Source organism: Nannobrachium achirus (genome assembly GCF_963921795.1).
Source record: "Nannobrachium achirus genome assembly, chromosome: 6".
Lineage (NCBI taxonomy): Eukaryota > Metazoa > Chordata > Actinopteri > Myctophiformes > Myctophidae > Nannobrachium > Nannobrachium achirus.
The window spans coordinates 34,115,465-34,127,865 of record NC_137815.1 but is presented as its reverse complement, the minus strand read 5'-3'; the positions used below and the strand labels follow the sequence as shown (position 1 = coordinate 34,127,865).

Sequence of the window (12,401 nt, the reverse complement as noted above, 5' to 3'; positions counted from 1 at the left end):
ATTGAAGTATTTATTAGAAGTTTGCATAGGAAAAGGTAGTTTCATGACAATACAGTTCACTGGTACACGGTAAAATAAAGGATATGCTCAGGAAAGCACATGGCTTATTTGCATTGAGTTCCTTTTTTAAATTCATATAACATTGAATGAGACCGATAGAACACAGTAGTACTAAGCAGAAGAAAACACGGTGCAAAAACACCCAAAACTTTGAATATTTTATCGTTGGATAAAGATTTTGTCCACAATACCATTCTGTATTGATGTGATGACAGGCAAAACCTGTTCTTCCAGGCTCGGGGCTGAACCAAATGAGCACCCGGACAAGCTTCCTCTGATGCATGTTGAAGTTAAACCCTGAAGCAAATCAGTGCCCCTTTGGAGGAGCCCTACATAAGCAAGGGGGTGCCATTGTGTTAAATGTATGGAAAATAAGGCCAAGGTGTTACTATGGGTGTAAATAATTGTCTATAAGCTGTGGAAAAAGCATAATGTGGTGTAGATTCCAATTTCCACTAGAAAATAAATAAGACAGACAATGACAATGTGGAAAGCATTTCAGCATTTATTGTCTTGACTGTCATTTACAAAGAAATGAAAAAACAGGCACTTGTGTACTACTAAGTGAAATTGGCATAATACATTTTCGTTTTTACCTGCCTCTGTCAGTCACTGACACTAGACTTAAGCCCTTTGCACACAGGCGCGTTTAACCGCACGGATAAAACGGACAATATAATTTTTTGAAAAGAAAACAATGATTCTCTATGACCTCATGCACACCGGCTCCGAATTAGCCGTGCGACGAGTGGCTGCCGCTGTGCGTTTTTTTCTCGATCGAACCCAGTTCGATTCGTGCGTCTTGTCGCATGCGGTGAAAAACTCATCACTCCTTTTATGACTCCTTTTTGGATCCGCAGCGCCGATTCCGCACAGCCTTGCACACCAAATCCAATGCGTTTTATTCATGCCGCAAACGAAAAAAACGCAACTGTCCTGTGTGCAAAGGGCTTTATGTTGATTTTTGTTGCCCTGATTTCTGTTTCCATAAAAAACAAAGGACAATACCTGAATTTGTAGTTACACAGCCGCAGTTAGAAGCAGAGACCCCCCCGCCCCCCCCCCCCTCCAAAAAAAGAAAAGTACTTGTTTTGGTGGCTATTTACAACAATAGACGTTTTCCTACCTACACTTCTACAGAACTGCACACATTACCTCTCTTGACTATCATTAACTTAAGACCACACCAAGGGTCAGTCGTCCGTTAATATTTAGTCAACAAATCCTTTAGTAATGTTTAATTATATAATAAATGTAATTGTTTAAAAGACAAGTATATCATTCTTAAAATGAAAGAGTCCTGTTCAATCCAAATAGGTACACACACACACACCACTGTGCAGCTGCTTAAATCTCGAATGAACTCTGTACCGGTGGGGGTGGTCAATATTCAGTGATATACTTTTTAATTCAGTTTTAGAATGTCACTAACTTTTAGTTAATGTATTATGATAGTTCTACAACTGTCAAGGAGAGGACCCTTGGAAATGTCCAATCTTCCCTGGAACATAATTATGTCATTAATTCTATACCAAACACCTGTGACTTGCAAAACAGAACTCTCAGAATTCGTATTCATATGTACTGTACATTCTGACAGTGTAAACCTTCTAATGTCTTTCGTTACTGCTTTGCAATAAGACTTTTGTCCATAGCCTTTTCAACATTGTTTTCTTTCCTACCATACAGAATAGTGTCATTTGTACAAAAAAAGTTAACAAGTCTAAGAAAGAGGAATTTGTCCATGCATGCTCATAACATCGAACCCTCACCTATAAAAAAAGGATAACAAATAAAAAGTAAAATGTTGGACATCACCCACATTCAATACTACAATAGCCTCGCATAGCCAGGCTTACTCATCTGCGAAGAGAAAAAATAGGATTACATTTTGAACATGACTGTGTCATCACTGGGTTTTACAAGAAGTAAACTGAAGTCAAAGAATGCCAACAGCTTTAAAATACACATGCAATTGTCAGACAGGCTAAATTCAAAGTATTACAAAAGAATACAAAAATATTAATCTTGAATACATTTATGATGAGGTAGCAGAGAGTATGTATAAAACTCCAGGAACCAGATGGGGTTAAGTGATACATAATTCATGCAGGATTCCATTGAGAAGAGACAAGTTCAAATTCACTCAGTTCTTGCTTTGTTTGGGGCACCATTTCCGGCATGCCGCCTGGCATTCCCCCTTCTTCTGGCGTTAAGAAACGTCCACCTTCGCCTCTCTTCCTCTTCATGGCATGGCGGTGCCTGGACTCATGAAGGTATTTCTGAGGGATGACACATGCACAAGATTATTCTCATGTTTGTTTTAAATGTTAAAGTCACATATGAGACATTCTGGACTAATTAATCCAAACAATTTGTGACCATTAATTATGTGCATTGAAAATGCATATAAAAAGGGTCCACATAGTGTTATTTAATCTGCAGTGCAATGCGTAGGCGGCGTCTGCACACAGTGCACACCTATTAAAAGCCACGCAACGCAATGATAGTGTACACCGAACCTGCTCAGTTTAACACAACATGCTCGGACATGTCCGATATTCCAGGTCCGATTTTAGCCCTAAATAATATATTACAATTATACATAGACTATGTCATTACAATGAAATTAACAACAGGTTACAATAAAAATATATTGCACATACAGCAGCCAGCAGGTGATCACTGATAACATTTTCTTCTTGGCATGAATATCTTACTGTCAATAATTCATGTCAATATTGTGTATGCTCTGAGAGATATGCCAGCTATTTGTTTAAGTGACTGCCTTCCTGCCAACACAGCAAACATTTCCCTTCATTTAAGTGAAATGCTCCTTCCCCAGCCACAGATATAAAAAGCTAGATGCCTCAATCGCCTCTGCATCTGCAGTTCATTGGAGCGACGTGCAACAATTGTAATCCGGACTTCCTGGAAAAACTGCTGCCAGTCAAGTGACTACTGGCCAATCACAACACTTCTTTTCCGTGACTTGTGATCAATCCATCCATTTTCTGATGGTGCGCAGCTGCACAGCTCAGCTGTTCTTACAGGCTGCGTACGAAAATACCCGCCCCCACCAACCGGAAACCGGATGCGTATATGTCCTTCCCACCCATGGGATCGTTCACACTCTAAACAAAACGGCTGCTAGCTAGAGAAAGTAACAACGAATTTTCATTTTTTTTGTTTTGTTTGGAAGCTGTGAACAACGTCCACGCGCATAATGCATGGTCCGTGACCGATCGTGCACAATGGACACATTCACACCCACGTTAAAAGTTAAGAGAAGTCTGGCAGTGAAAAACATAGGCATTTTCTCGGGTTCCTCGGGTTGGGGCAGCCAATGAGTTAACAATCAGGTTAATAAAGTATTCATTCAATCAATCAATGCAGTTCAAATCACAAAGTCATTCACTCACTCTTCTTTCTTTGGGGATTTTTCCCTCTGCCTCTAGCTTAGCACGGGCCTGCCGTCTCTTGAGGATGCGATTATATTGCTTCGCGTTAACATAGAGAGGCTCTTCCTCCAGCGTCTCGGCTCCGGGCAGGGGTACTCGCTGCATGGTGTTTCCACCTGGAACCTGCATCTGCATTCAGAAAACATTCAGGTGTCAGACAAATGCATCACTCTGCGTGCAATGTGCATGCATATACTATAAACATGTGCATGCATACACAAATGGCGTTTGACTTTTCTCACTTACCATAACCATACCACTACCATTAACCATGTTTTCAGGCAGTGTGACAGTCATTTGTTGCTGTCCATTGGTCGTGCTCCCGTCAGAGGTAGCATGAACTATTTGACCACCCGTCAGACTGGAGGCCGGGAGGGTTATCATGCCTGCAACATAAGAAGAATTATATATTTTAGTCAGTACAAGCCCACTAGAAACTAGGGTTTGAACAACTCCGCAGTGTCACATCTTCGCTCCCCATCTGGAGTTACTGCATGGCGAAAATAGCAGATCTACAAGCTTACAATGTGTCGAGCCATCAACGTGTTGTAAACTTGTAGATCTGTAACAAGTTTAGTCAGTTTCGAGTTACAAGCTTCCACTGTCATAAAATGACCAGAGACGAGACGACATGAGTCTTTCTGCAGCCATGCACACTTGTCTCACTTACCAAAACTTTACACAACAAAGAATTGTAAAACATATCACTCCATAGGATATTATTTTCAGCAGCCCACGAGTTTCATTCACGGCAATGATGTGGCAAAACACAAGTTTCCTTTCTGATTGAAGTCTTTTTCATGGACAAAATAATAAATCCTGATGCTGCGGGATTAATCGCCCACCCGCAGGCCCACCTCCCCCGAACTAAGGGACGGCATGGGGCACCAAAGTCACATTTCAAATCGCATTGATTGACTTAAACAACTGACACAAGTTGTCCAGACTTGATATCAGTCAGTGAAGATATTGAATAAATTAATTGTGGGGAACATATTACAGCCCTACATAGTATGCCCAGTCAATAAAGTACAGTCAATTCTTGGTTATGCTTCATTTTAGATTTGGGAAAGGAGACATCTTGTGGCGATAGACTGTATTAACAGTCTCTGATTGGCTATTTAACAGCTGTGGTCTCAACCATGTAATGAGTGTTAAAATTATTATTAGACGGTTAAACCGAGTACCAGGGTTTTTGGGGGCGCATAAACCTTGGCGTTACATTTTGGAAACAACCCTACTACAACCCTACTAGAAACTGGGAATTCCAATGCCAGATATTTAAGACGATCTTACTTCAGATTCATCTTAAACAACTGGGAGACCTGAGCAGTTCACCTTGTGGCAGAACAGAGCCGGCGTTGACTTGCTGGTAAACTATGGTTTGTCCATCTGCAGTCTGAGCAGTGTGCAACTGATTCCCCTGTAACTGTAGAGTCTGCTGCTGTTGACCCTGGAAGGAAACGGTATCCATAAAACAGTCAAACTACACAGCAGTGTTTACCAAATAATGCATAACAGGATTGGATGAAGTGAGAGAATGAGATGATCAAATAGAAGCTTTTTCAACTATAAGCATTTTTAAATCAGAAACAAGAGACTATCATAAGGGAAGGCCAGTAATAGCTTATTCGCTGTAAGCTGTCACCAAATTAGCTATGTATGTCTATGTATGTATGTATGTATGTAGAGTATGTACGTACGTACACACGTGTATTTTTTGTACACACACACAAAAGTGCCTTTCCATTGTACCTGGTTGGGTCCTGCTGTTACAGCAGTCTGGGGCTGGTGAATGATAAACTGTTGTATGCCATGCTGACCCTGGATGGATTGAAGTGTTTGCCCTCCTTGTAGCTGTATCTGGCCCGGCTGCACTAGTTGGATCTGGAAAACACAGGAAGCGGTAGTTAAGTGTCAGCACAAACTATATACATAATTTGTTTATATAAACTATATACAATTGTTTTTACTCATCATATCACAAAATAATACAATAATGTAGTATACATAGATGATTTTTTTTAATTAAACAAAAATAAGACACATACACAACTTAACTAACACAACAAAAGATCAATATAATAAAATAAGTAATGACAAGAAAAGTTCCTATCGCTGTGTAAGGACAGCCTAAATCACACTGACACAAGGTGTAAAAAAGTGATGACTCCTCGCATGCTACTTAAAGAAGATTCTTTTTTCCTTTTCCTGTATAGTTAAGTCAATGGGACAGTGAATATACAAATGGCCATAACCTTTTTTGCAATGTTTCCAGCGGAGCAGGCCTCTCATTCTGTGGACCTTAATGACCAAACTAATAGATAAAACATGGTCATCTCACATTTTGGGTGACTGGATCCCCGGCTACTGGTGACATCATCATAGCCGGATGTTATGCGAGAACGCCTATTGAGTGGCAAAAAACTACTTTCTGGCCGTGACAGCCCATACATCCAAACAGAAAAGTCCTATCTTATTGCATTAAACGATGTTAACCGACATTAAATTCACGTTGCCACTCGATTTGCCATTCACTTTATGCATGCACATACCCTCTATTCTTAAGTGAAAGTCAATTTTAGAGTTCAGTGGTCTTTCCTTTACCTAAGTTTAATTATTCTAAACCTTTACCATGCACACAACCCCATTATATCTGTACAGTCCATGGGGCAAGTTTTGTTCGCTGGAAATGAAGCCGCTTCTGGATTCTTGTTGAAGCTGCTCTTCCAATTAATGGCCTAGCAGATGACGCTATTTCACCTTCTACTGGTACCAAAAAACCTTCAACTCAATGTAAGTTTATGAGGATTTGGCGAACTTTACACTTGATTTTCGTATCTTAGTAATACTTTTCATTAACACTTTGTTTTCAGTCGCTAGTTTAAAGTCTTTTCTAAATCATAATATGCGATTAGTAAATCATGGTCACGTTAACTTTTAAATTTATTTTAAGGTAGGCTATGTTTCTAGAATTTGTATTGGCTATACAGAGTCAAGCCAATAGCATTCATTTGATTGATTTCCGTATAGAAAGATGGTGGATTTGCACTTGCTGAAAAATAGGCTTCATTTACGGTCTGTAGAAATCAATGGTTCTGTCCAGTCAAAGATTAGTAACTGCAAGGTTGAGTGGGAAAGGTTTGATGGTTCATGTGTTTTCTCTTACTTGTTGGAGACCCTGAGCTCCTGACATGGGTAACTGCAAGATGGTCTGCCCTTGGCCCCCCATAGCTTGCACCATTATGGGCTGCCCTGAAGAAGTGATGAGTTGCCCACCGCTGACTTGCACCATTAAAGGCTGACCCTGTATCTTTCAAAAACAGAGGGAATAATAAGTAAGAGGTAGCCATGTGCGATGAGATTTATTTTGTTACATTACAGCCTTTGTGTCTCATTGATCACAGCGCATCCAGCTTGAACTGCTGATGGGAAACATTAGCTTACATGACAATGTGTAAAGTACCATGCATAGTAATACATAAGGACCGCAGCAATACACAAGAAACGGAGGGGGAGAGTAATTTAATCCGGTTGCTCCGTAGGTCCGGACGCAACCTGACGGATCAAAACCGATAAAAACGTATGTATGCTTGAACTACCCGGCCGTGGCGAACTTTTGTCAACCGTGGCAGTAGTGAGGACAATTACTTATAACAGCGGTTCTGAAACAAACTATATGTGTCCCAACAAGAAATATAATTTTAGCAAGAAACGGTAAAAAAAAAAGGAACGTCATTGCAACCAAGAAGACGTCATTCCTCACAGGAACGGCTGTGCATTGGCATGAGAATACATACACACAAACGCGCACGCACACACTCACACCGCCTCTCATTAGAGTTCTCAAATTCAGCCCGAGCCCGACCCGACGTTATCGGGCCGAGCCGGGCCCAAAAATTATAATAATTAGTCGGGCCGGGCCGGGCCGGGCCGGGCCCCGGGCTCCGTCACTCAAGCAACAGAGAACAGGCGCATATCGCTGTCTGACTGTCTTCAGCGCAGCACTGCAGCCTGGCTAAGTTCCTAACCAATGGACCAAGGATAATAGGTGACGCATACGGAAGTATAGTCTATCAGTCTCATAGAGCAGTCTGGTTGTTGTGATGACGTCACAATCGAAACCTTTGGATATACGGAAATTCACAGCACAGCAGCGAGTCACCGTTAGCTCTGTGTTGAGCGGCTACGATGAAAGTTTCGAGCAGAGCTTCATGTTAAATTAAAAGGCAGCGGACAATTTCACAAGTTTGTAATAAGTATAAATCCAAGAAAACTAGTTTAAAAGCGGAACCAACCTGGATATTATTGACAAGGACTTAAGAGGATTGTATTACAACAACATCAACATGATCAACCTAAAAGCACCATACGTTGACATCCTCTTACCTTATAGAGACGATTATCTCCTCTGGTAAGATATTAATAATTCCATTATGCTTTCTGGTTAATCCAGTGTCCATTTGCTGCTGCTGTGTGCATTTATATTAAAGGGTTTACAGCCGCAGCGCGCCGCTTGTTGCCTGAGTTGTGTATGTTTAAGCATGGTGGTCAGGTGGTGTCGACCGTGTCGCGCACTAAACAACAGATCTGCAAGCCCAGAATGCAAGCTAGATGAACACGTTTTGGGTTTATACTATAGATCTGTCGAGCCAGCTGCCTGTGTTTGATGCGTGACCGTTGAAAGGACGAAACATAAATCACGCAGGCAGCGACGGCAGGGGGAGAGAGGATGAGAGCTGTATGATTGAGATTGACTGTTGACAACAACAGGGATTTAACGTTAGCACATTTTGTGCAGAACCTTGTATGTTTCATGAACAATTTAACACGTGAAGTTGCCATTTCGCCAACTATTATATGTGCATTCTCTCACTGTTGTAATTTGAGACACTGGTGCTGCCAGCTGCCTACTGGCGAGTGGCGACGTTTCTTTTTTTCTCTCTCTCTCTCTCGGGCTTTCGGGCCGAAAATGATGATAATTGTTAGGGTCGGGCCGGGCTTCGGGCCGGCCCACTCGGGCCCAGTTAGGGCCGGGCCTTAATTTTCAGGCCCGTTGAGAACTCTACCTCTCATCCAAAAGCGAGATGGGTGCAGTGCACTGTGTTGTTATTATTACTCAGTCTGGGTGGTTAAATCTGTACCCTCACGGAGTTGCATTTACCGCGATAATGTTGCGACAGACAGCAGCAAAACATCACGTCGGTCGCCGGGTCAAGAAACTCTGTCGTTCTACATATTTTGGCTAAAAATGCTTCGGTTTTCACACGTGTGTGCTGTGCAGAAGATCCCCTCCATGTGGCGCGCGGCTCCAACGGGAGCAGAATTGGAGCGGAGAGTGGGTAGGCACGTACATAACGCATAGAGCAACTATGTATGTCGACGTAACTACCGTACGTACTGTCTCACCCAAAAACGTACACAAAATCAACCATACGTAACTATAAATGGCCCTTTACACATATCTTACGGAACACAGATGAGATGTTAAAACATATAGAGCTTATTGTATAATTATTAAACTAGACCAGTGGTCCTCAACCTTTTCAGGCCGCGACCCCCCACATAATCATATTTTAACTGACGAGCACTGTTAGATAAGGATTGATTGATATCAATATCAATATAACATTACATTTTAATGTTAGACACCACTTTCAGTTTTAAAAGTGTCAAGGTTATTTTGTTTTGATCTAATAACTAATGCACGTGATGAGATATGCTTCACTGCAGGTCTGTACAAAGGATGTTGACCCGAGAAATGATATCTCAATAAGGTCATAATGCCCAGGACACTGGATAACACAGTGGCATATGTCCTTCTGGATCCTGGGCCCAAGACACAAAAACAAGTTGTTATGTTTAATTGTCCAATCAGAATGTGACTAATGTATTCTGTAACTCTATATATCTGTGAAATTATGTTTTGTATAGGGAGAAAAGCACTATGGGTGAATTGGTGCACTGTACGTTGAACTCTGCACTATTCTCTTAATACAATTATTTCAAACGGACGTACATGGTGTGGTCTCCTTTCTTGGACTCTGACTGACTGTGATTTTACTCTGTGGGTGGAAACTGAGTCTTCTGTGAAAGGATGACTTTCTAAAGGAATTACAAATATGGGAATTAATCAAAAACCCATCAAGCACTAAGAGTTGAGGCATTACATTTGGTATAACAGTTCTATTGTGAAAATAGCAGATCTACATGCTGTGAGCATGTAGCAGCTCTACATGCTATGAGCATGTAGATCGTCTATTTTCACAATTTCTGCCTCTAATATTTGTCAATTTGGCCAATGTTTAATTTGTCATGTCAGTGGTATTAAAAAGTCCTTAAATTGTCACTTTAGAAATGTGCAGATATCCTCTTCTATACACTTAGAAATGTGTTGGTTTGTTTACTGTTGATTGAGAAAACAATGTTTCATATTAAGTTAATCCAGACCTACAGGTTGAGAAAGACTGAACTAGACCAGCACCCCTTGGTCACCGGGTTACTTGGATCCATGCATGCCGGTAACTTTGAATATCGAGAATACATGGTTTGGTCATCATAAGGTAATTTCTGGGGTACATGGGGTCTGAGGTCTGCTGACATAGCCTGGCTTGGCCAGACTATTCTAATGCAGCTAACTAACTGCAGTATGTCATATTAGCTAAACGTCATGTGAAGCTCATCAGTTAAGCTGTAAGTACAACACCAGTGACTGACAATAGTCACAACACACAGAAATATGTGAGGGGAGGAAAGAATCTAATGGCATATTGGCATAACTACTAAATTGGGGGGAAGGGGTATAAAAAGAAAAGAAAAGAGGTCAGATAATATATGACAGATAAAGAATTATGGGTAAGAGACCACAACTAATAGTACCACCTGTGGTATAATCAATTACTAAAGCCTAGACATGAGTGCCTGATCAAAAAAAAAAAAAAAAAAAAACATCCCGTCCACCTATTTTTTTTTACCGATTCGTGGATACATTTCAGGAAGGGAGTTTAACTCAAACAGGCAATAATAATAATAATAATAATAATAATACATGAGACAAATGGAGAGAACTTAATAAACCCTTACCTGTTGGATCTGCCCATCTGCGTTTGTAACAGTTTGTACAGTATTGTACTGCTCCATGGTTTATGTGGTTGTGGTCTGCAGCCCTGCCAAGTAAATGGTGGCAGTTTAACTTTCCAGGTCAAAGGTAAAGGGATGCCTTTCAGCATTGACATGGGCTCATTAATTCCCCAGCCTTTAACCATGAAATATCGCAAAACCTTCCAGATCAGCTATTCAGCAGCAGTCTGCACTATATTACACTCTCTCTCTCTCCATTTAATTATACATCGAGGAAGCTGTCATCGATCAAGCCTTGGATCAAAACGGTCATATTGTGTCAAGGCTGGCTATTCGATCAGAACTCAGCAGCAGAAGCAGTTTTTCTCTACTACTTTTAATTTTCGTGCGGGTTTCTTTAACAAGGTGAATCGATACGTGGGCAAACAGTAATAAAAAATGTATTTAAGTGTCAAAGACGTAGGCCCTATTGTTACCAAACAAGTCAAATGGTACAAAGCGGAGCATTAAGTTGCTAAACAAACAGCTCCAGATGGAGAGGAGTGTTGTCTTTCTTTGTGTCCACCATTGTTTATTACCGCGGTTTGTTTACGGCAAAAATGATGACATCGATCAAAACAGTCCTACTCGTTTTGGTGGCTTTAGTTTAATCGTATTGTCACAAGTGCTTCGTTAATTAGCAGTGTGCACACTGCACATCAACGTATTTGTATTGTAAAACTCGCAATCAAGTGTGACAAATACGCTAGCTAACATTAGCTAGCTAGCATGATGCCTGGCGGCCTGGGGAGGGAGGAGGAACAAAAACAAGCTCCCCGCTGCTCTGCTTGCTTGCCTTGCATTGGCTTGAAAATACATTTGCGGAGAGAAAAGAAATCCCCCCATATTGTTTCGTGTTTTAAAGCCACCGCGTATCAGCTATGTTGGCCCTGGCCACTAGTATTTGAAGACTTCTGCTCACCGTTCTGTTTGTGTTTGTGCCGCCCCGGTTCTGATTGGCTCCAATAAGCATAGACAAGTCCAATCACCACGCGCTGGTCTCGGGTCCGCAGAGGAGACTGGTAGAGACTGGGCCAACGACACGGCCACACGATCCAATGGCACAGAAGAGAAGAGCGGAGACCACTGGAAGACACTCCACCCCCCGCGTAGTCTCGCGAGACAAAAACTATCTGCCGATCTACAAGTTCCTCACCTCGCCACCACCCTGTAGTTTATGAGCTGTCCTGAGCTTGTATATCTGGTGGTTTTCGGCGCGCGACTCCGCAGTGTGAAGACAGAGTACGTTCGTTTGTTTTTATGGGCCGCCCGGTGTTGGGATGTGACTGGCATGACTGTCTTATCTCATGATCGTCATGGCTCGACCTCAACATTGTGTTGAGCAGTTTAGCCAATTTGCAACGTTCGTCATATAAACGTACAGATAAAAAAAAATAAGATACTTACTGAAGGCTCACGGATGTCACAATATGGTACGCTTAAGAAGAATTACCCGTATCTCTTCCGTATTGTTTAATGAAAAGCATCTCGGAATGTCTTTCAACTACGCGACCCCATCGGTTGGGAGGTGTACTGCACTCTGATACATTAAAACCTTTTTAGAAAATGGCGACCAATGGGATTAAAATGCTTCTCATTAAACAATGCGGAAGATACGGGTAATTCTGCTTGAACGTACCATATTGTGATATCCGTAGCCTCTAATAAGCACCTTTATTTTTAAATCTGAACGTCTGTGTAAACGTACGTTGCAAATTCTCTAAACTGCTCAACGTCATATGCCATAACATCCAAGACACG

The 12,401-nt window shown here is 41.5% G+C and overlaps 1 protein-coding gene across 3 annotated transcripts; it reads right to left on the bottom strand.

The window, feature by feature from the left end:
- Positions 1–1,159: 1,159 nt before the first annotated feature.
- LOC308287697 (nuclear transcription factor Y subunit alpha-like) lies at positions 1,160–11,700 on the bottom strand. 3 transcript variants are annotated; one of them, XM_080728941.1, is made up of 8 exons: positions 11,563–11,700; positions 10,605–10,679; positions 6,691–6,834; positions 5,277–5,408; positions 4,860–4,974; positions 3,768–3,907; positions 3,483–3,650; positions 1,160–2,342 (listed from the first exon to the last, which is right to left on the bottom strand). In XM_080728941.1, the coding sequence occupies exons 2-8, from the start codon at positions 10,659–10,661 to the stop codon at positions 2,166–2,168; spliced, it is 933 nt and encodes a 310-aa protein (XP_080585067.1). In that variant the 5' UTR covers positions 10,662–10,679; positions 11,563–11,700; the 3' UTR covers positions 1,160–2,165. The 3 variants fall into 3 exon arrangements, with proteins under 3 accessions (XP_080585067.1, XP_080585066.1, XP_080585068.1); XM_080728940.1 differs by having other exon boundaries at positions 10,605–10,687; positions 11,563–11,697; XM_080728942.1 differs by having other exon boundaries at positions 6,691–6,828; positions 10,605–10,687; positions 11,563–11,697.
- Positions 11,701–12,401: the final 701 nt, after the last annotated feature.